This window comes from Anolis sagrei, chromosome 10, assembly GCF_037176765.1.
Source record: "Anolis sagrei isolate rAnoSag1 chromosome 10, rAnoSag1.mat, whole genome shotgun sequence".
NCBI classification, from domain to species: Eukaryota; Metazoa; Chordata; class Lepidosauria; order Squamata; family Dactyloidae; genus Anolis; species Anolis sagrei.
In genome coordinates, this window is record NC_090030.1 from 25,309,226 (window position 1) to 25,337,160 (window position 27,935).

The 27,935-nt window shown below is 42.5% G+C and overlaps 1 protein-coding gene across 1 annotated transcript in view; it reads left to right on the plus strand.

Moving 5' to 3' along the window:
* The window catches only part of LOC132763074 (transmembrane 9 superfamily member 2-like), an 85,260-nt gene extending 57,720 nt beyond the window's left edge, over positions 1–27,540 (plus strand). Inside the window, exons 15-17 of the mRNA XM_067471651.1 lie at positions 2,336–2,447; positions 4,518–4,689; positions 26,928–27,540. Coding sequence (XP_067327752.1) covers positions 2,336–2,447; positions 4,518–4,689; positions 26,928–26,995 — 352 coding nt within the window. The 3' untranslated portion in view covers positions 26,996–27,540. The remainder of the gene's footprint in view (positions 1–2,335; positions 2,448–4,517; positions 4,690–26,927) is intronic.
* The last annotated feature ends 395 nt before the right edge of the window (positions 27,541–27,935 follow it).

The window sequence follows — 27,935 nt, forward strand, 5'->3', positions numbered from 1 at the left end:
TTCTCACCTCGAAGGGGACTCAGAGCAGCTTACAAGGTATATATTACATACACTATATCATTAGCATAGTACAATATCAGTATTAAACATTGCTATATTGCACCATACCACTATATCATAATATTATTAGTAATATTACATGTAATATAAATATATAATTATAATATCATATTATTATATTGCATTATATTATTAAATACAGTTAAAATGCATTTAAAAAACACAAAGTTTAAAAAAAAACAACTTCCACACAGCTGTATAAAATCCACATTGAACTGGATTATATGGCAGTGTGTAATAGTAATAATTTATTTATTTATTTATTTATTTATCGTGTCAGTGCAACCAGTCGATTATATTACATTTCTAACAGAACAAAGCAAGAAAACACTCAAAATACAAAAATTGTTAGTTTGGTAGTTGATTAAATGTCCTTTGACCAGTATCTGGCCACTTGGAGTGGCTCTGGTGTTGCCGCAAGAAGGTCCTCCATTGTGCCTGTGGCAGGGCTCAGGTTGCATTGCAGCAGGTGGTCAGTGGTTTGCTCTTCTCCACACTCGCATGTTGCGGATTCCACTTTGTAGCCTCATTTCCTAAGGTTGGCTCTGCATCTCGTGGTGCCAGAGCGCAGTCTGTTCAGTGCCTTCCAAGTCGTCCAGTTTTCTGTGTGCCCAGGGGGGAGTCTCCCATTTGGTATCAGCCATTGATTGAGGTTCTGGGTTTGAGCCTGCCACTTTTGGACTCCCGCTTGCTGAGGTGTTCCAGCGAGTGTCTCTGTAGATCTGAGAAAACTATTTCTTGATTTAAGTCGTTGACGTGCTGGCTGATACCCAAACAGGGGATGAGCTGGAGATGTCTCTGCCTTGGTCCTTCCACTATTGGCTGCTACTTCCCGGCGGATGTCAGGGGGTGCAATACTGGCTAAGCAGTGTAATTTCTCCAGTGGTGTAGGGCGCAGACACCCCGTGATAATGCCGCATATCTCATTAAGAGCCACATCCACTGTTTTAGTGTAGATGAAGCTCTCTGTCCCTTCTGGTAGTCTGATCATTTGCGGAAATGTTATTGATGGAGCAAGCACACTCCATCTCGCCATCTGCTTCTCTTCAGTCCTTAAAACCATTTTATATTGCCTTTCCAAATGCTTGAAGTGGCTTCATTTTTTAAAAAAGGAACCAACAACGTCTATTTGGCCAAAATGGCTGGTATTTTCCCTTGAATAGGCTTAGCAGCTGATTGGAGGAAGCGCATAATAATAATAATAATAATAATAATAATAATATAAACCTTTATTTGTACCCCGCTACCATCTCCCGCAAGACTCAGTGCGGCTTACAAGAGGCTGAGCCCAAAGTACATCATTAACAAAAACACAACAGACAACAATACAATGCAACATTAAATAAGCAAGCAATAAAACAGTAACAAAAGCACGACACTTGGCCCTCCCAGGAGGAGGACGAGGGGAGAGTGAACCCAAAGACAAAAGGACCCCCAAATAATAATAATAATAATAATAATAATAATAATAATACTTTATTTATACCCCGCCACCATCTCTCCAAGGGGACTCAGAGCGGCTTACATGGGGCCAAGCCCAAACAACAATTACAGTAAAGAACAATCGAACGCAAATCAAAATGCAAACAATAAATAACAACATCATAATTACATAAAACATATTGAATATACGACAATATAAAATTACAGTAAACAGACAGTGACAATGGGTGGGCCACATGTAATGGTTAAAAGAAGAACTAATTAAAACTGGTTAAAAACTCGGGTGAGATAAAAGAGAAACAAATTATTTGTGGAGGAGGGCTCATTATAGTGGGAGTTGTGGAATCAAGCTTTCCCACGAGGGGGGGAAATGTATACTCCAATGACAGAACATTGCAAGTGAGCGATAATGTGGGATTGAATACCTATTCACCAAAGGCGCAACGGAAGAGCCAGGTTTTGAGGTCCTTTTTTAAAGTATTGTTGAAGGCTTCTTTTTTAAAATTTCTAGGGTAGGGGCTTTCCTAATTTCAAAGGGCAGAGATGTTGCCCGGGGATGCCCAGATGTGTTACCATTCTGTGGGAGACTTCTCGTGTCCCCACAAGAGAAGCTGGAGCTGACAGACAGGAGCTCACCCCGTCTCGTGGATTTGAACTGCCGACCTTCATGTCAGCAGTTCATCCGCCACCGCGGTTGATTCTTCAGGATTTCCTGGATTACGCTATGAATTTGTCTCCAGAATTTATTTTTAGCCTTTTCCCAGATCCAGATGGAAGAGGAGGGCTTGATTGTGCCTTAAACTGAACACATTCTTTCTCTCCCTCCCTCCAGGTCCCACCAAATGTATTACATGTTCGGGTTCTTGTTCTTAGTCTTCATCATCCTTCTGATCACATGTTCGGAGGCGACGGTTTTGCTGTGCTATTTCCATCTGTGTGCCGAGGTAAAACAGCATGTTCCTTTGTGGCCAGGGCTCATGTGCTGCTGGGTGGGATCCATCCGGAAGCTTGGGAGAGGGCCGCATCTAATGGTTTTTCAATAAAGAGAGTCATGGAGCTGTTGCTGCCAGCCTTGGAACGAGAAGTGAGTGATGCTCTCCCTTGGAAAGGCAGTCTCCTTTCCATGCAGTGAGCAATGGTTTGTCAGTATTGCTAGTGAAACAAGATATGAAAAGGGAAGGAATTTTTTTTTGTCTATTTGCTGTAGCCAACTTAACAGACTGCTGTATTTTTCAATGCCAAATCAACCTTCCTAATGTACCATCAATATGGAATTGGCTCTGCATAGCAGCATAGTACCATGGCTTGAGCATTGCACTGCTCTGTAAACCAGGGTTGAAATCCCAATTATTATTGTTATTAATAATAATAATAATAATAATAATAATAATAATCTTTATTTATACCCTGCCACCATCTCCCCTATCGGGACTCGGAGCGGCTTACATGAGGCCAAGCCCAAATGACAATTACAATAAAGAAAAACCAAAACCACAAACCGAAAACGCGAACAATAACAATAACATCATCTATATAAATAAAAATGTAATGTTCGTTTGTGGGATTAACAGAACTCAAAAACCACTGGACAAATTGACACCAAATTTGGACACGAGACACCTAACAACCCAATGTATGTCCTTCACTCAAAAAAATTGATTTTGTCATTTAGGAGTTGTAGTTGCTGGGATTTATAGTTCACCTACAATCAAAGAGCATTCTGAACTCTACCAATGATGGAATTGAACCAAACATGGCATACAGGACTCCCATGACCAACAGAAAAAACTGGAAGTGTTTGGTGGACATTGACCTTGAGTTTGGGAATTATAGTTCACCCACATCCAGAGAGCACTGTGGACTCAAACAATGATGGATCTGGACCAAACTTGGCACAAATATTCCATATGCCCAAATATGAACACAGATGGAGTTTGGGAGAAATAGACCTTGACATTTGGGAGTTGTAGTTACTGGGATTTATAGTTCACCAGTGTTTCTCAACTTGGGGGTCGGGACCCCTGGAGGGGTCACGAGGGGGTGTCAGAGGGGTCATCAAAGACCATCAGAAAACACAGTATTTTCTATTGATCATGGGGGTCCTGTGTGGGAAGTCTGGCCCAATTCTATCATTGATGAGATTCAGAGTACTCTTTGATTGTATGTGAACTATAAATCCCAGCAACTACAGTTCCCAAATGTCAAGGTCTATTTTCCCCAAACACCACCAGTGTTTACATTTGGGCATATTGAGGATTCATTCCAAGTGTGATCCAGATCCATCATTATTTGAGTTCACAGTGCTCTGTGGATGTAGGTGAACTACAACTCCCAAACTCAAGGTCAATGCCCACCAAACCCTTCCAGTATTTTCTGTTGGTCATGGGAGTTATGTGTGCCAAGATTGGTTCAATTCCATTGTTGGTGGAGTTCAGATGCCCTTTGATTGTAGGTAAACTATACATTCCATCAACTATAATTCCCAAATGACGAAATCAATCCTCCCTGCAACCCCATCAGTATTCAAATTTGGGTGTATTGAGTATTTGTGTCAAATTTGGTGCAGTGTATGAAAATACATCCTGCATATCAGATATTTATGTGACAATTCATAACAGTAGAAAAATTCCAGTTATGCAGTAGCAACAAAAATCATTTTATGGTTGGGGTGTCACCACAACATCAGGAACTGTATTAAGGGGTCGCGGCATTAGGAAGGTTGAAAAACACTGATCTAGACACAATGCTCCTCTTGATGCAGGCCAAAATCCCATTGGCATTTTTTGCCGCCACATCACATTGTTGGCTCATGTTTAACTTGTTGTCCACGAGGACTCCAAGATCTTTTTCACACGTACTGCTCTTGAGCCAGTACGTTTCTGTTTCTGTCCTCTTAAGGCCTGGTTTAACATTGATGTTCTCATTTTTGGAAATGTAGATCCCATCAGTGTGAAATCTTCCCTGCTTTGTTTTCACTGTATTGTCTTACAGCCTCTCTTGTGTTGTGTTTCCAGGATTACCACTGGTGGTGGAGATCGTTCCTGACCAGCAGCTTCACCGCGGTGTATCTCTTCATCTACGCCATTCATTATTTCTTCTCGAAGCTCCAGATCACAGGCACCGCCAGCACCATTTTATACTTTGGGTACACCATGATCATGGTCCTGATTTTCTTCCTTTTCACAGGTGAGTCGGTTTCTCATATATTTTGAGAATGTGATAGCACCTAAAACTTAGCAAGATAAAAGCACAGTCTTTCAGCCTTTGTGCTGGAGACAAAATGTCAAGGTACAGATGCCACAAAGTCAGTCCCAAGTGCAAAGTAACAACAGTTTATTGAAGGTGTAGCTTAAAAGAACCAATAATGCTTAACAGCAGCAAAATGGAATCCCCTAAACAAAACACAGACCAACTGATCAAAAGAGGCAAATCAGGTTTCCAGGTGGAAGGCGGTCCCGGTCGGGGTTGGCACATTTCTCTCTTTCACCCTCCACTCGTGCCTCCTCGAATTCTGCAGCACTGCTGGTCACAGCTGAGCTCCAGCTGGAGCGCTCAAGGGCCAGGGCTTCCCAGTTCTCAGTGTCTATGCCAGAGATTTTAAGGTTGGCTTTGAGCCCATCTTTCAATCTCTTTTCCTGTCCACCAACATTTCGTTTTCCGTTCTTGAGTTCGGAGTAGAGCAACTGCTTTGGGAGACGGTGGTCGGGCATCCGGACAACGTGGCCGGTCCAGCGGAGTTGATGGTGGAGGACCATCGCTTCAGTGCTGGTGGTCTTTGCTTCTTCCAGCATGCTGACGTTTGTCCGCCTGTCTTCCCAAGAGATTTGCAGGATTTTCCGGAGGCAGCGCTGATGGAATCGTTCCAGGAGTTGCATGTGACGTCTGTAGACAGTCCACGTTTCGCAGGCACATAGCAGGGTTGGGAGGACAAAAGATATTGTCCTTGTCTGTTCAAGGCATGTGTGAATGCTGCAATTGATCACCTTGATTAGCATTGAATAGCCTTGAAGCTTCAAGGCTTGGCAGATTCCTTCTTGGGGGAATCCTTTGTTGGGAGGTGTTAGCTGGCCGTGATTGTTTCCTGTCCGGAATTCCCTGTTTTCTGAGTGTTGCTCTTTATTTACTGACCTGAATTTAGAGTTTTTTTTAACACTGGTGACCAGATTTCATTCATTTTTATGGTGTCTTCCTTTCTGTTGAAATTGTCCACATACTTGTGAATTTCAGTGGCTTCTCTGTGTAGTCTGACATGGTGGTTGTTAGAATAGTCCAGCATTCCCATGTTCTCAAATAATATGCTGTGTCCAGGTTGGTTCATCAAGTGCTCTGCTATGGCTGACTTATCACGTTGAATTAGTCTGCTCCCAGTTTTTTTTAACCATATATACTCAAGTATAAGCCGACCTGAATATAAGCCGAGGCACATAATTTTACCACAAAAAAACGAGAAAATGGATTGACTCGAGTATAAACCGAGGGTGGGAAATGCAGCAGCTACTGGTAAATTGCAAAATAAAAATACATACCAATTAAATTACATTAATTGAGGAATCAGTAAGTTATATATTCTTGAATACTTACAAAAATGATAATTTATTATTATTATTATTATTATTTCATTTACTTATACCCCGCCCTTCTCACCCCAGGGGGGACTCAGGGCGGCTTACAGAGGAGGCACAATTAAATGCCTAAATCAATTGACAGTAATACAAAATACAAAAAAGCAATTCAACAGTTAAAATTAAACATCAGTGCATAATAAAATATTAAGACAATCTCATGCTTGGGTTCAGAGTCCATATATCCATTCCATTCCATTTGTCCTTGTCTGTCGTCAGATCCTTAATTTAGCTGCCAGTGTGTCCAAAGGCTTGGTCCCAAACCCAGGTCTTCAGTTTTTTCCTGAATGCCAGAAGGGAGGTCGCCGATCTAATCTCCCCGGGGAGTGAGTTCCACAAGTGGGGGGCCACCACTGAGAAGGCCCTGCTCCTCGTCCCCGCCAACCTCACTTGTGAGAGTGGCGGGGTCGAGAGCAGGGCCACCCCAGAAGATCTTAAGCTTCGAGGTGGGATGTAGAGGGAGATCCGTTCGGACAAATACACTGGGCCGGAACCGTATAGGGTTTTGTAGGTCAAAACCAGCACTTTGAATTGTGCTCGGAATTGGATCGGCAGCCAGTGGAGCTGACGCAACAGGGGGGTTGTATGCTCCCTGTACGTCGCTCCGGTGAGCAATCTGGCTGCTTCTCGCTGGACTAGTTGTAGTTTCCGAGCAGTCTTCAAAGGCAACCCCACGTAGAGTGCGTTGCAGTAATCCAACCGGGATGTGACAAGAGCGTGGACCACCGTGGCCAGATCAGACTTCCCAAGATAAAACTGTCCAACTCTGATTAAATGATTATTTACCTTCTTCAATGTAAATGTGTTTACGTATCCTTCCAATTATAATAAAGAGAGTAACATAAGAAATGTAATAACAACAATAATAAAAAGAGTAAAATAATGAATGTAGCAATAACAACAATTATACAGTAAAATAATAAATGTATAATAATAGAGTAAAATCATAAATGTAATAATAATAAATAGAATAAAATAATAAATGAAATGAAAATAATAATAATAATAATAACAACAACAGAATAAAATAATAAATAACCTTGACTCAGTAGCATAAATGTTTTTGAATATTTACATAAAACTGTAATTTCAGATAAGACTGTCCAGCTGATTGAATCATTATTCTAATCTTCAGTGTAAATGTGCTTATGTATCCTTCCAATAATAATAAATATAGTAAAATAATAATAATAATAATAATAATAATAATAATGAAATCCAGCATATATACCTCGTGGGCTGTGTACATATGTCCTGAATTTCCCTAACCTGAGTCCAGTCCAATTCCTCCTCCATTTCCCCATTACTGGCTTCCAGTTCATCTGAACTGGAATTTTCAGCTGTATCTTTAAGCCGTTTACTCATAGTTTCTTCATCACTATCAGACTCACTGGCAACCCGCTTTACTGCCCGGTAATCCAATTCCTCCAAATCCTTGGGTCCAAACTCTGCAAAATCTTCCATGTCGCTAGGTGCCAAAATAATATCTCGAATACGCTTCAGCTGACGCGGATCCAGCTCTGACTCAGTATCACTCCTCCTTCTCCTACAACCGGTAGTAGTTTCACTGCCAAGACGCTGGGCCTCAACACTCTCATACTATGTTTTTGTGTCAGGATGATGATGATGATGATGATGATGATGATGATGATGATGATGATAATAGAGTAAAATAATGGAAATGTACTAACAGTGATAACAGAGTAAAATTATAAATGCAGTAACAATAAAAATAAAGTAAAATAATAAATGTAATAATAATAGAGTAAATAAATAATATTAATAATAAATAAGGTAAAATAATAAATGTAATAAAATAATAATAGAGTAAAGTAATGTAAATAGAATAATAATAATATATTAAAATAATTCATGTAATAAAATGATACTATTAACTAAGTAAAATAATTGATAACCTTGACTCAAGTATAAGCCGAGGGGAACTTTTTCAGCGTAAAAAGGGGGCTGAAAAACTAGGCTTATACTCGAGTATATACAGTAATAACAAATAGAATAAAATAATAAATGAAATGAAAATAATAATAATAATAATAATAATAACGACAGAGTAAAATAATTGATAACCTTGACTCAAGTATAAGCCGAGGGGATCTTTTTCAGCCTAAAAAGGGGGCTGAAAAACTAGGCTTATACTCGAGTATATACAGTAATAATAAATAGAATAAAATAATAAATGAAATGAAAATAATAATAATAATAATAATAATAATAATAATAACAACAACAACAGAGTAAAATAATAAATAACCTTGACTCGAGTATAAGCCGAGGTGGACTTTTTCAGCCTAAAAAGGGGGCTGAAAAACTAGGCTTATACTCGAGTATATACAGTATGTCTTGTCTGTTTAAAATGGTTGGAAGCCAAATGTGGGGATTGGGGTTCCCAGCAGAACCTCCTGTTTCTCCCAACGGCTCTCCTATAATTCCCCCAAATAGAGATGAGCGGTTAGAAATGTCTCAGTTTTGAACTTGAAGCCGCACGCTTAATGCCTGTCTGGGCTCTAGCTTAGGTTAGCTGCCAATTTCGGTTTTGCTTGCATGATGTAAATTGCTAGAATTAGAAATATCCTTTTCATATAGGAAATGATAATTGAAATTGTCACAGCAGCTGCTGAAAGGGATTAAAATCTCCAGTTGTGTCGGCTCTCGTCTCCTTGAGATGAAGGGCAGCGAGGCCTGAGTGTGTCGTGGTAAAGTTTACTGTGGTTCGTTCTCACGTTGGTGTCCAGGGCGGATGACCAGGGGGTGGTGCTCATCTCCATTTCTAACCCGAAGAGCCGGTGCTGTCCGTAGACATCTCAGAGGTCATTTGGCCGGCATGACTGCAGGAAGCACCATTACTTTCCCACCTAAGTGGTACCTTTTCATCTACACAGTTAATAATAATAATAATAATAATAATAATAATAATAATAATAAGCTTTATTTCTACTCCACCACCATCTCTCCGATGGGGACTCGGAGTGGCTTACATGGGGCCAAGCCCAGACAACATAATACAGCAAAAAAAAAAAAAAATCAAAGTATATACATCAGACAACAACATTATCAAAATGGCATTAAAATAATAATAATAGTAATATTATTTGCATGTTTTTGAACTGCTAGGTTGGCAAAAGTTGGGCCTAACAGCGGGGGCTCACTCCAATTGCTGGATTCAAATCACTAACCTTTCGGTCAGCAAGTTAAGCGGTTTATGACAGGGTAACAAAAGAAATAAAAGTGACAAGGGGAATAAATAATAATAATAATAATAATAATAATAATAATATAATAAATAATAATAAAACTTTATTTATACCCCACCACCATCTCCCCAAGGGACTCAGAGCGGCATACATGAGGCCAAACCCAACAGTACATCAATAAACAAAAGCAATAAACAAAAACGATAAATACAATACAATTAATATAAATCACATATAAACAATCTATATATATATAAATGTTCTGTGTGTAATGAGTACCTTAAACACAAAAGAACCAATGAACGAAATCACACCAAATTTGGCAAGAAAACGTCTCACAACGCAAGGAATGACCATCACTCAAAAAATTATGATTTTGTCATTTGGGAGTTGTAGTTGCTGGGATTTATAGTTTACTTACAATCAAAGAGCATTCTGCACTCCACCAATGATGGAATTGAACCAAACGTGGCACACAGGACTCCCATGACAAGCACAAAACACCAGAAGGATTTGGTGGCCATTGACATTTCGTTCATTGGTTTTTTGTTTTTTTGAGTTTGGGAGTTGTAGTTCACCTACATCCAGAGAGCACTGTGGACTCAAACAATGATGGATGTGGACCAAACCTGGCACTAATATTCCATATGGCCAAATATGTACTCAGATGGAGTTTGGGGGAAATAGACCTTGACATTTGGAAGTTGTAGTTTATAGTTCCCCTACAATCAAAGAGCATTCTGAACCCCACCAACGACAGAATTGGGGGAAACTTCCCACACAGAACCCCCATGACCAACAGAAAATACTTAAGGCCATCCAATCCAACTCCATCAGGGCAAGAAAACATAATCAAAGTCCTCCTGACAAAGAGCCATCCAGTCATAGAGAGAGATAAATATATATGATTTACACACACACACATATATAGTATCATAGATTTGAAAGGGACCCCTAAAGAGGGACAATGATATGTTGCAAACCAGACACTCTCCACATCAACACTGACAAAGAAACAGCAAAAAATACAGTTTACCCACAAGCAGAAATAAATTACATATATTAGAAACCAATACTTTCTCATTACTTTATTTTCCAGATCAACAGACTGATCAAGAGAAAATATGGAAGGGTTTGGTGGGCACTGACCTTGAGTTTTGGAGTTGTAGTTCACCTTTATCCAGAGAGCACCGTGGACTCAAACAATGATGGATCTGGACCAAACTTGGCACAAGCACTCAATACGCCCAAATATGAACATTGATGGAGTTTAGGAAAAATATATCTTGACATTTGGGAGTTATAGTCTATTTCCCCCAAACTCCATCTGTGTTCATATTTGGGCGTATTGAGTGCTCGTACCAAGTTTGGTTCAGATCCATCATTGTTTGAGTCCACAGTGCTTTCTGGATGGAGGTGAACTACAACTCCCAAACTCAAGGTCAATGCCCACCAAACCCTTCCAGTATTTTCTGTTGGTCATGGGAGTTCTGTATGCCAAGTTTGGTTCAATTCCATCCTTGATGGAGTTCAGAATGCTCTTTGATTTTAGGTGAACTATAAATCCCAGCAACTACAACTCCCAAATGACAAAATCATAATCTTTTGAGTGATGGTCACTCCTTGTGTAGTGAGACGTTTTGTTGCCAAATTTGGTGTGATTTCGTTCATTGGTTCTTTTGTTTTTAAGGTACTCATTCTGCACAGAGCATTTTTATATATATAGATAGTAGGTAAAATGGATAAGATGAATATGGATAGGAAATCTAGTAGCGTTTCCAACTGAGATGGTCTTCCTGTGGGTTCTCATTACCCCAAACCGATTTGGTCTCGCGTCTCCCCTCCACCAAGCATTTATTGGTATTTTTGGTCGGGTTTCCCCCCACAGATCCCTAAATAGGGGTAATATGGGACCTTGTGATGCTGACCTTGCGTCACACTGTTTCCTGCAATTATTATTTTGTGGTGCTTGCGATTTGCGGTGGGATGTTCGAGGTAATAATATGGTAAGGGAATGAGTATGTGTTGAGCGTGGGATAGCTTTGTGATTACTGCCCTCCTTGCTGTCTCTCGGACCTGGGAGAAAATGAGGCGTTTAAGCAAAGCGCTTGGCTCCCTTGGACCCTCCGTTTTGCAATCATCATTTTCGCTTGTGAGCTAATGCCATTTTTCAAAATTGAGTTTTGATCTTCTGGCAAATTGTGTTCCAAATTCTAGATCCTGCACAAATCAACCATGGAGTGGTGATTGGAACCAGTATGACTCAAAACGTCCTCAGTTATGATATATATATATATAGCCAACCAGTGTGTAGGATGTATTCTTTTCTTTCTTTCCTGCAATCACTCTGTGCTTTGAATCACCTTTTCTTCATTAAATGATTCATGTGAGGTGAGGCTGGAGAAATGCGTGCCGTCTCCTTTTCATTATCTCGGCAGAACAATCCAGTGGATTTTCATACACATTTTAAGCAAGGGGTTAAATTTCCCCATTTCCCCCAGTTCATCTGGGATATTTTTATAGCACATACTAGCTGTACCCGCCACGCTTTGCTGTGGCTAACCTTCCCTCTTTCTCTCCTTCGTTCCCTCCTTCCTTCCTTCCTTCATTCCCTCCCTCTTTCTTTCCTTCCTTCCTTCCTTCCTTCCTTCCTTCCTTCCTTCCTTCCTTCCCCCTTTTTCTTTCCCTTCCTCTTTCTCACCTTCCTTCCTTCCCTCCTTCCCTCCCTCCCTTCCTCCCTCCTTCCTTCCTTCCTTCTCTCCCTTCCTTCCTTCCTTCCCGTCTTTCCTTCTCTTCTTCCTTCTCTATCTCTTTCCTTCCTTTCCTTCTTTTCTTTCCCTTCTGCTGTCTCTCTTTTCTTCCTTCTCTTTTTCCTTTTTTCCTTCCCTCCCTTTTTCTCTACATTCCCCCCTTCCTTCGCTCCCTCTTTCCTTCCATCTTTCCCTTTTTCTTTCCTTCTCTCCTTCCTTCCTTCTCTAACTTTCCTTGCTTCCCCTTTTTCTTTCCCTCCCTCTTTCTCTCCTTGGTTCCTTCCTTCCTTCCTTCCTTCCTTCCTTCCTTCCTTCCTTCCTTCCTTCCCGTCTTTTCTTCTTCCTTCCTCCTCTATCTCTTTCCTTCCTTTCCCCTTTTTCTTTCTCTTCTGCTGTCTCTCTTTCCCTCCTTCTTTCTTTCCTTCTTTCCTTCCCTCCCTTTTTCTCTACATTCCCCCCTTCCTTCGCTCCCTCTTTCCCTCCTTGTTTCTCCTTTTCTTTCCTTCTCTCCTTCCTTACTTCTCTAACTATCCTTCCTTCCCCCTTTTTCTTACCCTCCCTCTTTCTCTCCTTCGTTCCCTCCTTCCCTCCCTCCCTCCTTCCTTCCTTCCTTCCTTCCTTCCTTCCTTCCTTCCCGTCTTTCCTTCTCTTCTTCCTTCCTTCTCTATCTCTTTCCTTCCTTTCCCTCTTTTCTTTCCCTTCTGCTGTCTCTCTTTTCTTCCTTCTCTCTTTCCTTTTTTCCTTCCCTCCCTTTTCTCTACATTCCCCCTTCCTTCGCTCCCTCTTTCCTTCCTTCTTTCCCTTTTTCTTTCCTTCTCTCCTTCCTTACTTCTCTAACTTTCCTTCCTTCCCCCTTTTTCTTTCCCCCCTCTTTCTCTCCTTCCTTCCTTCCTTCCTTCCTTCCTTCCTTCCCATCTTTCCTTCTCTTCTTCCTTCTCTATCTCTTTCCTTCCTTCCCCCCTTTTCTTTCTCTTCTGCTGTCTCTCTTTTCTTCCTTCTCTTTCCTTCTTTCCTTCCCTCCCTTTCTCTACATTCCCCCCTCCCTTCGCTCCCTTTCTTTCCTTCTTTCCCTTTTTCTTTCCTTCTCTCCTTCCTTGCTTCTCTAACTTTCCTTCCTTCCCCCCTTTTCTTTCCCTCCCTCTTTTTCTCCTTCGTTCCCTCCTTCCTTTCCTCCCTCCTTCCTTCCTTCCTTCCTTCCTTCCTTCCTTCCTTCCTTCCTTCCCGTCTTTCCTTCTCTTCTTCCTTCCTTCTCTATCTCTATCCTTCCTTCCCCCCTTTTCTTTCTCTTCTGCTGTCTCTCTTTTCTTCCTTCTCTCTTTCCTTCTTTACATCTCTCCCTCTTTCTCTACATTCCCCCCTTCCTTTACTCCCTCTTTCCTTCCTTCTTTCCCTTTATTCTTTCCTTCTCTCCTTCCTTCCTTCTCTCTTTGCTTCCATGCTTCCTTCTCCCTTTCCTTCTTTCCTTCCCTCACTCTTTCTTTTCCTTCCTTCCTTCCTTCCTTCCTTCCTTCCTTCCTTCCCCTCACTTTTTCTTTTCTTTTCCTTTCTTTCTTTCTTTCTTTCTTTCTTTCTTTCTTTCCCTCACTCTTTCCTTTCTTTTCTTTTCTTTTCTTTTCTTTCTTTCTTTCCCTCACTCTTCCCTTCCTTCCTTCCTTTCTTTTCCCCTTCCCTCCCTCTTTCTTCCCTTTTTTCTGTATTGTCATTTAGCTTTTCATCATTTAGCTTTTTAAGTCCCTTCTGCTGTGTTTTTCAGTGTTTTTATGAGTGAAGGACATTCATTGGGTTGTTAGGTGTCTTGTGTCCAAATTTGGTGTCAATTCCCCCAGTGGTTTTTGAGTCCTGTTAATCCCACAAACGAACACTACATTTTTATTTATATAGATTAATCAAAAGTAGTTAGTGATCCATTGCATTATTGCCTTCAAAACGCTTTTGGAAGCGGACAAAAGATCAAAGGAATTACATTGGGAAATGCATTCGAGCGTAATAAAATGGGTCGGCCTTCTGAAAGAGCCATGCTTTGGTTTTGTGACATGAAACAACGACAGTGTCCAGTAATTTCAACCCCCCCCCTCCCCTGTGCCGGTTATGTAGAATTCCCAAAAAGGTTTTGTATTCGGGGAGACTGTGATATTGATGGTGTGCAACTTCAGTGGTTGCATTTTCCCCAGGATCATGAAGCAGCATTGAGGAAAGACATAATAATAATAATAATAATAATAATAATAATAATAATTTATTTATACCCCACTACCATCTCCCCAAGGGACTTGGTGCGGCTTACATGAGGCCGAGCCCACAATACATCAATAATAAAAGCAATAACAAACAACAAAACAAAACAAAATAAATCTCATAAACAAAAAATAAGCAATAAACATTGACAGTAGCACAACAAACATTTAAAAACCTATGGCTGGGCCAAATGTAATAATTAAAAATTTAAAAAATAATCCTGGGTATGAACAGATAAGATATAACTGGGATAGGGTTTTCAGAGAGGGATGGGGGCATGCAGGCAATCCTAAGTCAGTAATAAAGTGCATTTGGAGGACATAATGCTGAGGGTTTCCTTATTCTGGGAAGGCACACTGGAACAACCACGTTTTCAGGCTCCTCCTAAAGACTGCCAGAGTTGGGGCATGCCTGATGTCCTTGGGGAGTGAGTTCCAGAGTCGAGGGGCCACCACCGAGAAGGCCTTCTCCCTTGTCCCCACCAATCATGCCTGCGATGAAGGTGGGAGCGCGAGCAGGGCCTCTCCAGATGATCAAAGAGGTTGTGTGGGTTCGTACACACATAGGCAGGTCCCAAACCGTTCAGGGCTTTGTAGGTAAGAACCTGCACCTTCAATTGGGACCGGAAAATGAACAGCAGCCAGTGGAGCTCCTTGAACAGAAGGGTTGACCGCTCCCTGTAAGGAGCACCAGTTAACAACCTAGCTGCCGCCCGTTGAACCAATTGAAATTTCCGAGCTGTTTTCAAGGGCAGCCAAACGTAGAGTGCATTACAGTAATCCAATCTGGATGTGACTAAGACATGGACCACCCTGGCCAGATCCGACTTCACAAGGTACAGTCGCAGCTGGTAAACGACTCTTAATTGTGCGAAGGCCCTCCCGGCCACCACCGACACCTGAGCCTCAAGTGTAAGTGATGAGTCCAGGAGGACACCCAAACTGCGGACCTGTGACTTCAGGGGGAGTGCAACCCCGTCCAGCACAGGTTCCCACCCTATACCCCGATCCGGTTTACAATCGACCGGGAGGACCTCTGTCTTGTCGGGATTGATCTTCAGCTTGTTCCTCCTCATCCAGACAGCCACAGTGGCCAGGCACTCGTCTAGCACCCGAGGGGCTTCCTTGGAGTTAGGTGGAAACGAGTAGTAGAGTTGCATGTCATCTGCATAGAGGTGGCACCCAACTCCAAAACTACAGATGACCTCTCCCAGTGGTTTCATGTAGATGTTGAAAAGCATGCCAACTCTGCCTGCTCTGAATAGCTTACTTCTTCATCCTTATATCTTGCTTATATGCAAGAACTCTCTGCCCCAGAGTGTGGTGGAGGCTCCTTCCTTGGAGGCTTTTAAACAGAGGCTACATGGCCATCTGTCGGGGTGCTTTTTTATTATAGTTGACACATTGCAACAGCCTGTGTGTGAACGTCATTGGTATTTAAACCATCTGAGGAAAAATCAACACCATAGTAACACAGAAGGGTGTTACTAAGTATCCTCTCCACACATATAACTCAGCCTGAATATTAAGCAATAAGGTGGCAGCGTACCCCAATTGAAAAAACAGTTTCAAAATATCACAGTTCAGACATCATTCAAATATAGCTATACACAGTTATATCTTTCCCTGTTTTATCAATCTCCCTCCTGTGATATTCATTATAATTGGAGACACAGCGGTGTGATCCTTGGTGGGAAATTCCTTATAATTTGGTGAAGCAGCGTTGGAATTATTTTATATCTTTCCCTGTCTTCTCTACCACTCGGCCTTCTTCTTCCTGTGCTATTCTTATACCTGCCCTGGCAAATCTTCAGTTTTGTGCCCTTTGCTAACATGTATTAAGGATTGGAGCACCAAGAAGTGGCAGCTGAAGTTGTGGCTTGTGAAATGCTGTGGCTTGTGGCAACCTTATGGCTATGTCCTTTGGGGAAGAGGAAAGGGCGTCCTGCCCTCACAGGCTGTTGCTGTCCAAGTGATGCCTATAATGCAATAAAAAGGGGAAGGGGATCGGGATGTAATCCAAATGAGATTACCAGGCAGAGAATCTGCTACCAGATGTGTGCGTGTCTCCCAAGGCTGCCTTTAATTAGAGAAGTGGTTCCTATAAATACATCAGTTAGTAGAAATGGCTGGTTTCCTTCGCTCTCCGTAGATTGAGTTTATAGCACCGCAGTCACTTACAAAGCCCTTCTCATGCCATCTTCCAGTTGAAGTCATGTCCTGCTGTAAAAATAAGGATCTTAGTGGGTTGCAGATGGGGAATGACGCATTCAACAAGTTTAAATTAAATATTTAGGACTTCTGGAAAAGAAGACGTCACTGTATTGAAAAGGCCAATGGTCCATCCATCCTTTGATGTCAGTTGTACTATCCATATTTCAGAAGAAGCCATTACATTGTTTTAGCTTTGTTCCAAGAGCTCGAAAATCATTTATGATCTTTTGAAAAGTATGCCTAGCAGTATCATTGGTTCCTACATGAATCAACATGAGGGGAGGACGGTGATGGTGAGCCTCTGAGTGATATGGTGTATTTTTGCCCCCGGTAGGCAGCATATTTCTCGAGCCATCTCATCTGGTCTGGAAATGACGGCTTCCGTTCCTCTAAGGAGGGAGTCGCCTACTACCAAGACCTGTTTACTTTCAGGATTGACTGGGTCCCTTTTGTGCAATGTAGTGTGTATGTCCCCAGAAAAGCAATCCTGTTGCTGTAGATTGTGTAGGTGTAAAGTGTTGTCCTCCTCCTCGACATCCCTGGCGCATTAGTCAAGGACAATCCATTGAGATACGTCCAAGAGCCTGTGTGTGTGTGGCAAGCTATTCAACCTCAGCAGACTGAAAGCCAAAACCAAGGTTACAACAACATCTGTTATAGAACTCCAGTATGCTGATGACAATGTCGTCTGTGCGCATTCAGAAGATCTACAAGCCACTCTAAACGCCTTTGCAAAAGCATACGAGAAGCTCGGCCTGTCATTGAACATTGAAAAAACCAAGGTGCTGTTCCAGCAGACACCAGCCAACCCCTTTCCAGTGCCAGTGATACAGCTTAATGGTGTAACATTAGAAAATGTTGATCATTTCCGCTCCCTTGGCAGCCACCTCTCCACCAAAGTCAACATCGACACCAAAATACAACACCGCCTGAGCTCTGCAAGCGCAGCATTTTTCCGAATGAAGCAGAGAGTGTTTGACATCCGTAGGGAGACCAAGGTGCTTGTTTATGGAGCTATTGTCCTCTCAACCCTGCTATATGCCTGTGAGATGTGGACTGTCTACAGACGGCACATGCAACTCCTGGAACGATTCCATCAGCGCTGCCTCCGGAAAATCCTGCAAATATCTTGGGAAGACAAGCGGACAAACGTCAGCGTGCTGGAAGAAGCAAAGACAACCAGCATTGAAGTGATGGCCCTCCACCATCAACTCTGCTGGACCGGCCACGTTGTCTGGATGCCCGACCACCGTCTCCCAAAGCAGTTGCTCTACTCTGAACTCAAGAACGGAAAACGGAATGTTAGTGGACAGGAAAAGAGATTTAAAGATGGGCTCAAAGCCAACCTTAAAAACTCTGGCATAGACACTGAGAACTGGGAAGCCCTAGCCCTTGAGCGCTCCAGCTGGAGGTCAGCTGTGACCAGCAGTGCTGCAGAATTTGAAGAGGCACGAATGGAGGGCGAAAGGGAGAAGCGTGCTAAGAGGAAGGCGCGTCAAGCCAACCTCGACCAAGACCGCCTTCCACCTGGAAACCAATGCCCTCACTGTGGAAGAAGATGCAGAGCAAGAATAGGGCTCCACAGCCACATACGGACCCACAAGAACACTGGAAGACAATCCTCCTCGGAAAACGAGGGATCGCCTAAGTAAATAAATAAGTGTTCCGGTTGCACCTGGTCTATGGTTGGGGATGGTACACCTGCATGATTGTGTAAGTGTGAATGTTGTGAAGTGTTGTCCCAGTCAGGGCTATCCCCCGCACACTGATCAGTATCTTAAGCCATTCTGGTCTTCCTCAATATGTTGTGTTTCTTGGTCAGGTGTTAGTTGTGTGAGAATTTGGAACCTATTGTGTAACTGTAGCTGAGCAGAAGTATTCTGAGGAGGCTTCCGGGTCCTATGTCTCTTTCTAAGGGTGACATTCCTCCAAGCTTGAGGGTTGTCCACAGCTGAGGTGATCTCCTCTTGAGCCTTCCCATAATGTTGGTGTGATATGGGTTGCATGCCTAGGACAGTGTGCTGTGTGGTGTCTAAGAACAGCTCGAGTTCCTGAATGTTCTTAAGCGTCTTAATACGGTCCTCGAGTTGTTGGATCCTCTGTTCCATGTGCGTGATGTATTTACACTTTGGTCAGATGTAATTGAGTAATGGTTGCGTGAATGGTTGGTGAGATAAGCCCCAGGTTGAAAACCTTGTGTGTGAAACTCCAGTGTGAAGGCTGCTGTGTGTAAAAAGCTACTTTGTGAAGCTCCTGTTTAAGTTCATTGTGAGAGGAAGCTCAGTGAGATAGAAGCTGTTTATCTGCACGAGAAAGAAGCCCAGCATGGAAGCAAAGAAGGAAGTATAAAGAACTTTATTTGTGTTATGGAAACCTTGTTCTTGTAAATAGTGCATACATATTATTTTGCTATAAATTAAAGTCTCCTAAGGAAGAGATAACATTGGTCTGTAGGTTTTTGTTCTTTTTATCACTTTGGGCTACCGGTGCTGGGTCATATAGCTGTTAATAAGTTACTCTGCCATATGTTTATGAGGAAGATTTTTTGTTAATAAACCCACTTGCCCAACACAGTTCTCATTCTTGAGCAAAATGTGAAGCCGAGATCATTCCAGATGAGCTTGATTCATGCTTCTGTTTTCCACCTTCCTTCCTCCTTGTGCAACATAGCACTTTCTATTTTATTCCTTTCCAAAACCTCAATTGAAGGCAATATATTGTGCCAATCATCTCTGAATACTATGAAATGGAAAAAAAATCACTGCTCTCAGTTATTTTAGAGATGTGACAGTGGCCTAAGAATCCAGAGTGTGTTGTTCATTCTGTCAAATCTGGTCCCTAGTTTCTAGACCAGGGGTCCTCAAACTTTTTAAACCTGCCAAGGGAGGAGCAGCCCCGCGCGGCCAACTCACGCGTAAAGCACCTTGCGAGGTGCTTTACTCGCAAGTAGGCCATGCGGAGCAGCTGCCATTGGCTGGCTCACGCTGCCCATCGGGCCTGACGGATAGCGTGAACCTGCCAAGGGAGGAGCAGCCCCACGCGGCTTACTCGTGCGTAAAGCACCTTGCGAGGTGCTTTACGCGCGAGTAGGCTACGCGGAGCAGTTGCCCTTGGCTGGCTCACGCTGCCCATCGGGCCTGACGGATAGCGTGAGCCAGCCAAGGGAGGGGCACTGTATGGGGGGGGGGCGCTCCTCCGCGGGCCGGATAAGTGCCCTTGGCAGGCCGGAAGTGGCCCGCGGGCCGTAGTTTGGGGACCCCTGCTCTAGACCTGCAGTTCTCAACCTGGGGGTCGCAACCCCCAGGGGGGTCGCCTGGCCATTTGGGGGGGGGGTTGCTAGGCCGCATCCGTTGGCCCCGCCCCAAGGTTGCGGGCCAGGCAAGGTTTCCTTCACTCGAGGCCTGGCCTTGCGCAAAGCTCATCTGGCCTGCCTCGCACTCTCGCCATCCAGCGAGGGTGCGAGGCAGGGAAGGGTTCCTCCGTGCAAGGCCTGGCCTCGTGCAAAGGCCGCCTGGCCTGCCTTGCTCTCTCGCCATCCGGCGAGGGGGCGAGGGGTCCTCCGCGCAAGGCCTGGCCCTGCGCAAAGCCCGCCTTGCTTAGCTCGCTCTATTGCCATCCGTCGAGGGGGCGAGGCAGGCAAGGGGTCCTCCGTGTGAAGCCTGGCCCCTCGCAAAGCCCGCCTTGCCTGCCTCGCTCTCTCACCATCCAAGAAGCAAGGCAGACAAACAGCTGAGACAGCGAAAGAAGTGAAAGAGCGAAGGAACAGTGTGAGAGAGGAGAGCAAAGGGAAGAGCAGAGGCGGCAAGGTTGCGAGGCGAGAGAAGGAACAGAGTGAAAGAGGAGAGCGAAGGGGAGAGAAGAGAAGAGGCTGCGAGGAGCAAGGCAGAGAGAATCAGCTGTGATGGTTAGTAACGAACGAGTGAAGGAACAGAGTGCGAAAGGAGAGTGAAGGAAAGAGAAGAGGCTGCAAGGAGCGAGATTAATCATGATGCTTTAATTATGTTTATTTATTTATTTATTTACTGTATTTGTATACCGCCTCTCTCAGCCAATCGGCAACTCAAGGCGGTTTCCAACGAAACAGTATGCATAGTATCAAATACAATATAAGCATTAAAATTACATAACACAACACCAATAAACGACATCATTGTCAAGCATTGTCCAATTCCATCGTCAGTCGTCCATTTCCTATGTCAATTACCTGTATCTGCTACTCTGTGTTTGTGAACGCTTGCTCAAACAGCCACGTTTTGACTTGTTTTTGAATCGTTAAGAGGAAGAGGGCAGAGCGAATCTCTCTAGGGAGAGTGTTCCATAACCGGGGGGCCACTGCTGAGAAGGCCCTGTCTCTCGTCCCCGCCAAACGTACCTGTGACAAAGGCGGGGCCAAGAGCAGGACCTCCTCGGACAATCTGAAGGTCCTAGATGGTTCATAAGGGGAGATACGTTCGGACAGGTAAGTTGGGCCAGAACCGTTTAGGGCTTTATAGGCCTTTGAATTGTGCCCGGTAGCAAACTGGCAGCCAGTGGAGCTGGCACAACAAGGGGGTTGTATGCTCCCTGAGAGCCGCTCCAACAATCTGGCTGCTGTCCACTGGACCAGTAGAAGCTTCCGGACAGTCTTCAAAGGCAACCCCACATAGAGAGCGTTGCAGTAGTCTATACGGAATGTAACAAGAGCATGGATGTTGAATTTGTAACAATGAAAATACATCCTTCGTATCAGATATTTACATTACGATTCGTAACAGTAGCAAAATCACAGTTATAAAGGAGCAATGAAAATAATTGTTATGGTTGGGGGTCACCACAACAGGAGGAACCATATTTAGGGGTATTAGAAAGGTTGAGAACCACTGTTCAAGACATTGAACGTCTCTCTCCCACCCACCCCCCGCCCTTTTTGGAGCCTTTCTAAAGGAAAAAGGAAAGATGTAGATAACCGTAAGGAAGTGATAATTCCTAAAGGAAGGCTCCGAGGCCCACAGAGGTTGACCCAGGGCCAGATTGGAGCCCCACACGACATGGGAAGGAGTGGGAACCAACTGCAGAGTGGAAATACTTTGAGATGTCAAGCCCGTGAAGGAATTAAAATTCCTTTTGTGGCCAGGCGTATGATCTCCTATCGAGCGCGGCAAATCTGCTGTCCCCCCACTGTTTGAGAGGATGATAATGGCAAACCCAGAGGCAGAGGGTAATCTGCGGCACATAATAGCGGGCTGTGGAAGGGAAAGGGTCTTAAAATAGGGGAAAAGAGAAGTGGGTGGAAGATCTCAGCCAGGTGTATGGCAGTAGGAGAGGAAAGCACAAAAGATGGGGAAGGAGACTCCCAGTCTCTTTTTCCTTGTTTTATTTGTGGTGTCTAACCCAGCCTAACTTGCAGTGATATGTATAGAAGCACAATAGTTCCATTGACTTGGTTGTGGTTCTCTTGCATGGAAAAGAGTAAGGAGTGCACTTGGAGACCATCTTTCATCTCGATGTATACAAACCAAAATCTGCCTGTCTATATCATAAAGGCTGTTGCTAGCCGAAGTGTATTGGACCAGTAGCCCAAAGTGATAAAAAGAACTAAAACACACAGACTAATGTTATCTCTTCCATAGGAGGGTTTTCTTTATAGCTAAATAATATGGTTGCATTATTTACAAAAACAAGGTTTCCATAACACAAGCAAAGTTTTTTATATTGTCGGAGGCTTTCATGGCTGGAATCACTGGGTTGTTGTAGGTTTTTTCGGGCTATATGGCCATGTTCTAGAGGCATTCTCTCCTGATGTTTCGCCTGCATCTATGGCAAGCATCCTCAGAGATAGTGAGGTCTATTGGAACTAGGAAAGTGGGTTTATATATCTGTGGAATGACCAGGGTGGGGCAAAAAACTCTTGTCTGTTGGAGCTAGGCGTGAATGTTTCAATTGACCACCTTGATTAGCATTTGATGGCCTGGCAGTGCCTGGGGCAATCTTTTGTCGTTATTGGGATTCAGAATGTTCTTTGATTGTAAGTGAACTATAAATCCCAGTAACTACAACTCCCAATTGTCAAGGTCTATTTTCCCCAAACTCCATCCGTTTTCACATTTGGGCATATGGAGTATTTGGTCGAGATCCATCACTGTTTGAGTTCACAGTGCTCCCTGGAATAAGGTGAACTACAACTTCCAAACTCAAGGTCAATGCCCACCAAACCCTTCTAGTGTTTTCTGTTGGTCATGGGAGTCCTGTGTGCAACATTTGGTTCAATTCCATCATTGGTGGAGTTCAGAATGCTCTTTGATTGTAGGCGAACTATACAACCCAGCAACTACAATTCTCAAATGACAAAATCAATTTTTTTGAGTGATGGTCACTCCTTGGGTTAGTAGGTGTCTTGTGGCCAAATTTGGTGTCAATTCGTCCAGTGGTTTTTGAGTTCTGTTAATCCAACAAACTAACATTACATTTTTATTTATATAGACTAGCCGTCCCATGCCACGCATTGCTGTGGCCCACATGGGGGTTCTGTGTGGGAGGTTTGGCCCTATTCTATGCTTGGCGGGTTTCAGAATGCTCTGTGATTGTAGGTTAAGTATAAATTCCAGCAACTACAACTCCCAAATGTCAAGATTAAATTTTCCGCAAACTCCTCCAGTGTTCACATTTGGGCATATTGAGTATTTGTGTTGAGTTTGGTCCAGATCCATCATTGTTTGAGTCCACAGTGCTCTCTGGATGTAGGTGAACTACAACTCCAAAACCAAAGGACACTGCCCACCAAACCCTTCCAGTGTTTTCTGTTGGTCATGGGAGTTCTGTGTGCCAAGTTTGATTCAATTCCATCATTGGTGGAGTTCAGAATGCTCTTTGATTGTAGCTGAACTATAAATCCCATCAACTACAACACCCAAATGACAAAAATCATAATTTTTGAGTGATGGTCACTCCTTGTGTAGTGAGATGTTTTGCTGCCAAATTTGGTGTGATTTCGTTCATTGGTTCTTTTGTTTTTAAGGTACTCATTGTGCACAGAGCATTGATAGATTAGATAGATAGATAGATAGATAGATAGATAGATAGATAGGCCTTGCTGAGTAAAACTCAAGCATTGAATTTACAATCAAACTTTCGTCCATAGCTTTGTTGCCAGCATACTTTGAACCAGACAGTATGAGTAGGCATGTCGGTCAATGACTGGCTAGCGTAAATGAAATACATTGGAGTGGAGGAAAGGGTCATTTGACATCTGCGTTGGGAAATGGAACACAAGCCCAGAGACCTTCCATAACAATAGCAGTTGGCTGAGTTTGCCTTCGTTGCAGGAGAAGATTAATAGTGAGCTCGTCTGTCAGTTGCTAATCTTCTCATTGAGGATCCCTTGATAAGCTTCTAAGAAATGCCAGGCTTCCTTTCAAAACACAGTTTTAAAAATGGCTGGGATGAGTAGTTGCATAGGAAAAAGGAAAAGATCTTCCACTTCTCCAAGACTGTCACGAACCTCACTGTATTGCAGTGTTTCTCAACCGTCCTAATGCTGCGACCCTTCAATACAGTTCTTCATGTAGTGGTGACCCCCCCAACCATAACATTATTTTTGTAGCTACTTCATAACTGTAATTTTGCTACTGTTATGAGTTGCAATGTAAATATCTGATATATAGGATGTATTTTCATTCACTGGACCAAATTTGGCACAAATACCCAATATGCCCAAATTTGAATATTGATGGGGTTAGGGGTTGATTTTGCCTTTTGGGAGTTAAAGTTGCCGGGATTTATAGTTCATCTACCATTAAAGAGCATTCTGAACTTCACCAATGATGGAATTGAACTGTTTAATCTTCCAGGAGCTACAGACCCAACAGCACCCTGGAAGTTAAACAGTATCAGAGTCTGCAAAGCCAGCCTGCAGGTCTTTTTGCAGCTATTGGTTTAGGAAAGTATCTCTTTGGGTCTAGGGACTGCCTTTTTTCCTGGGTTGAGAACTCCATTTTGGAATCTTCCCTGCTTTCAGTTGAGAAGAAAGCTTCAGATGTGCTGTTGGTCAGGCAGGTACTCTGAGAAAACCATTGTAAGAACTATTGAGTTATTTAGATAGAGAGGCTGATTAAGTTATTTAGATAGAGAAACTATTGAGTTACATAGATAAAGAAGCTGATTGAGAAATAGATAGAAAGATCAATTAACTGATTGATATACTATAGATTGAAATTGAGATATAGATACTGATTGAGATATAGATAGTAGTTGAGTTATAGCTAATTGAGTCTTAATTGAGTCTCATAGATAGATAGATAGATAGATAGATAGATAGATAGATAGATAGATAGATAGTAGGCCTGGGTAACAACGCAAAAATTTGTTTCTAACATCGATTTGTATTTGGGGTTTTTTTTTGTTTCGATATTTAAAATAATTACAAAATTTTCCTTTTAAAAAGTTTGATATTTACGAAATTTCGTAAATGGTAAAAAATTAACGAATCGATTTCCGAAACATTAACGAATCGATTCGTTAATGGCGGACGCGACCGCGAAATACGCTAAAAAACCTCCAAAAACTTCTGAAGCTTCCCTCTCCCTCTGTTCTTGACTGTTGGTGTGATATTATAATTTTTTTTCACTAATTAAACCATAAAACTGGCCCAGACATGCGGAAATAATAACAAAACGACCTCAGAACAATAACGAAACGAATACAATAACGAAATACGAAGCATTTACAAAATGTGTTTAAAAATTCGTTTTTTTAAAATAATTGCTCCAGAATGGTTCGTTATCGTTTTGTAATTGGAAAAATTAACGAATTATTAACGAATTACGAATTAACGAAACGAAACCGCCCAGGCCTAATAGATAGATAGATAGATAGATACTATCTATTAGATAGATAGATAGATAGATAGATAGATAAAGAGAGAGAGAGAGATAGGCTTATTGAGTCTTGATTGAGTTATAGATAGTAGGCTTGGGCGGTTTCGTTCGTTAATTTCGTAATTCGTTATTAATTCGTATTTAAATTAGCTTACGATCCAATATTGAGCCATGCAGGAATAGTGTGAGGAGTAATAAAGATTCGAAACAATTTTTTCAATTTATTTCGTAATTATTTTGAAATAAAGTTAATTGTATTGTTTTAATCTACTGCTGTAAACCGCTCCGAGCCAAATTGGGAGTGGCGGTATACAAGTCAAATAAATAAATAAAATAAATAAAAAATAATTGGTGCCAGTGGCGAGATTGATATCTATATATATAAAAATGCTCTGTGCATAATGAGTACCTTAAAAACAAAAGAACCAATGAACGAAATCACACCAAATTTGGCAACAAAATGTCTCACAACACAAGGAGTGACTATCACTCAAAAAATTATGATTTTGTCATTTGGGAGTTGCAGTTGCTGGGATTTATTGTTCACCTGCAATCAAAGAGTTTTCCGAACTCCATCAATGATGGAATTGAACCAAACTTGGCACACAGTTCTCCCGTGACCAACAGAAAATACTGGAAGGGTTTGGTGGGCAGTGTCCTTTGGTTTTGGAGTTGTAGTTCACCTACATCCAGAGAGCACTGTGGACTCAAACAATGATGGATCTGGACTAAACTCGACACGAATACTCAATATGCTTAAATGTGAACACTGGTGGAGTCTGGGGAAAATACAATCTTGACATTTGGGAATTATAGTTGCTGGGATTTATAGTTAACCTCCCGTGTCCAACAGAAAATACTGGAAGGGTTTGGTGGGCATTGGCCTTGAGTTTGGGAGTTGTAGTTCACCTACATCCAGAGAGCACTCAAACAATGATGGATCTGGACCAAACTTGGCACAAGCACTCAATACGCCCAAATATGAATACAGATGGAGTTTGAGGGAAATAGATGTTGACATTTGGGAGTTGTAGTCACTGGGGTTCACAGTTCATCTACAATCAAAGAGCATTCTGAACCCCACAAATGACAGAATCGGGGCAAACCTCCCACACAGGACCCCCATGACCAACAGAAAATACTTAAGGCCATCCAGTCCAGCTCCCTTCATCAGGGCAAGGGACACTTAAAGGGACCCTTAAAGAAGGACAATGATATGTTGCATGTTCCAGAGCAGGCAAACCAGACACTCTCCACATCAACACTGACAAAGAAACAGCAAGAAATACTGTTTACCCACAAGCAGAAAGACATTGCATAGATTAGAAACCAACACTTTCTCATTACTTTATTTTCCAGATCAACAGACTGAGCCACAGCAATGTGTGGCAGGGAAAAGCTAGTTTTTCATATTCGTTATAGCCTGCCTTACATGAAGTAGAAATTTGAGAAAAATAAGATTTCCATGCTCTGACACCGATGTTTTGTTTTGAAGAGCCTTCTTCTAATATCTCTTCTTTTGCCTCTTTTTCTCATTGTTTAGGGACGATCGGATTCTTCGCTTGCTTCTGGTTTGTTAGCAAAATATACAGCGTTGTGAAAGTGGACTGAAGACTCTCCTTGTTGCTCATGAACATATCTCCCTTCTGTCGCCGGAAGATATCTATATATATATATATATGAATATATATTTTTAATCATAAACCAAGGATCAACGTTACATCTTGGTGGCATAAGGCAGGCCTCAAAGGGAGCAGGGACCGTGGAACGTGGACAGCGAAGAAGAAGAACTTGACTTGAAGTGCTTTTTGCAAATGCCACCTTCATTTGTTTTTGTTTTGCTTTATTATTTGAAGCTGAGAGAATAAAACAAGTTCAACAGTACAGACGTGAGCATTACAGTCCCCTTTCCTCACTTGCCGAACCCTTCTTTCTGACTTTTCCCCTCTCGACCATTACTTGGTGATTGATTCTGTCATGGGGATCGGTCTGGTGAAATCTTGTGTTTAAAAAGAGAATGAAAACTTTTAAAAAATAAGTCCAACTCGGCATAATCTCCTTCTACAAATGTACAAGCACTTAATGTTGAGCGCAGACTTCTGGGGAAGGAAAACTTCCATCGACTTCGTTTTAAATAAAACTACAATTACAGTCGGTTGGTTTGTGTGGCTGTGTCCATTGCCTAGAGATTGGTTGGTGTTCCCAAAGATACGGAATACACTAAGATTTGAACTGTTTGCGTGCCTGTTAAACTGTATAAGTCAGATATGGGGAAACCCAGGCCTGTGGGATGAATGTGGCTCCTTGGACTCTTCTCTCAGGCCCCCTCTCTCATCATCGTATCCTTTCCTATCCCTCTTTCCTTCCCTCTTTCCTCCATTTTCCCTCTCTCTTTCTCTTTCCTTTCTTTCTTTCCTCTTTCCTCCATCCTTCCCTCTCTTTCCCCTCCCTCTTTCCTTCCCTCTTTCCTCCATCCTTCCCTCTCTCTTTCCCTTTCCTTCCTTTCTTTCTTTCCTCTTTCCTCCATCCTTCCCTCTTTTCCCCTCCCTCC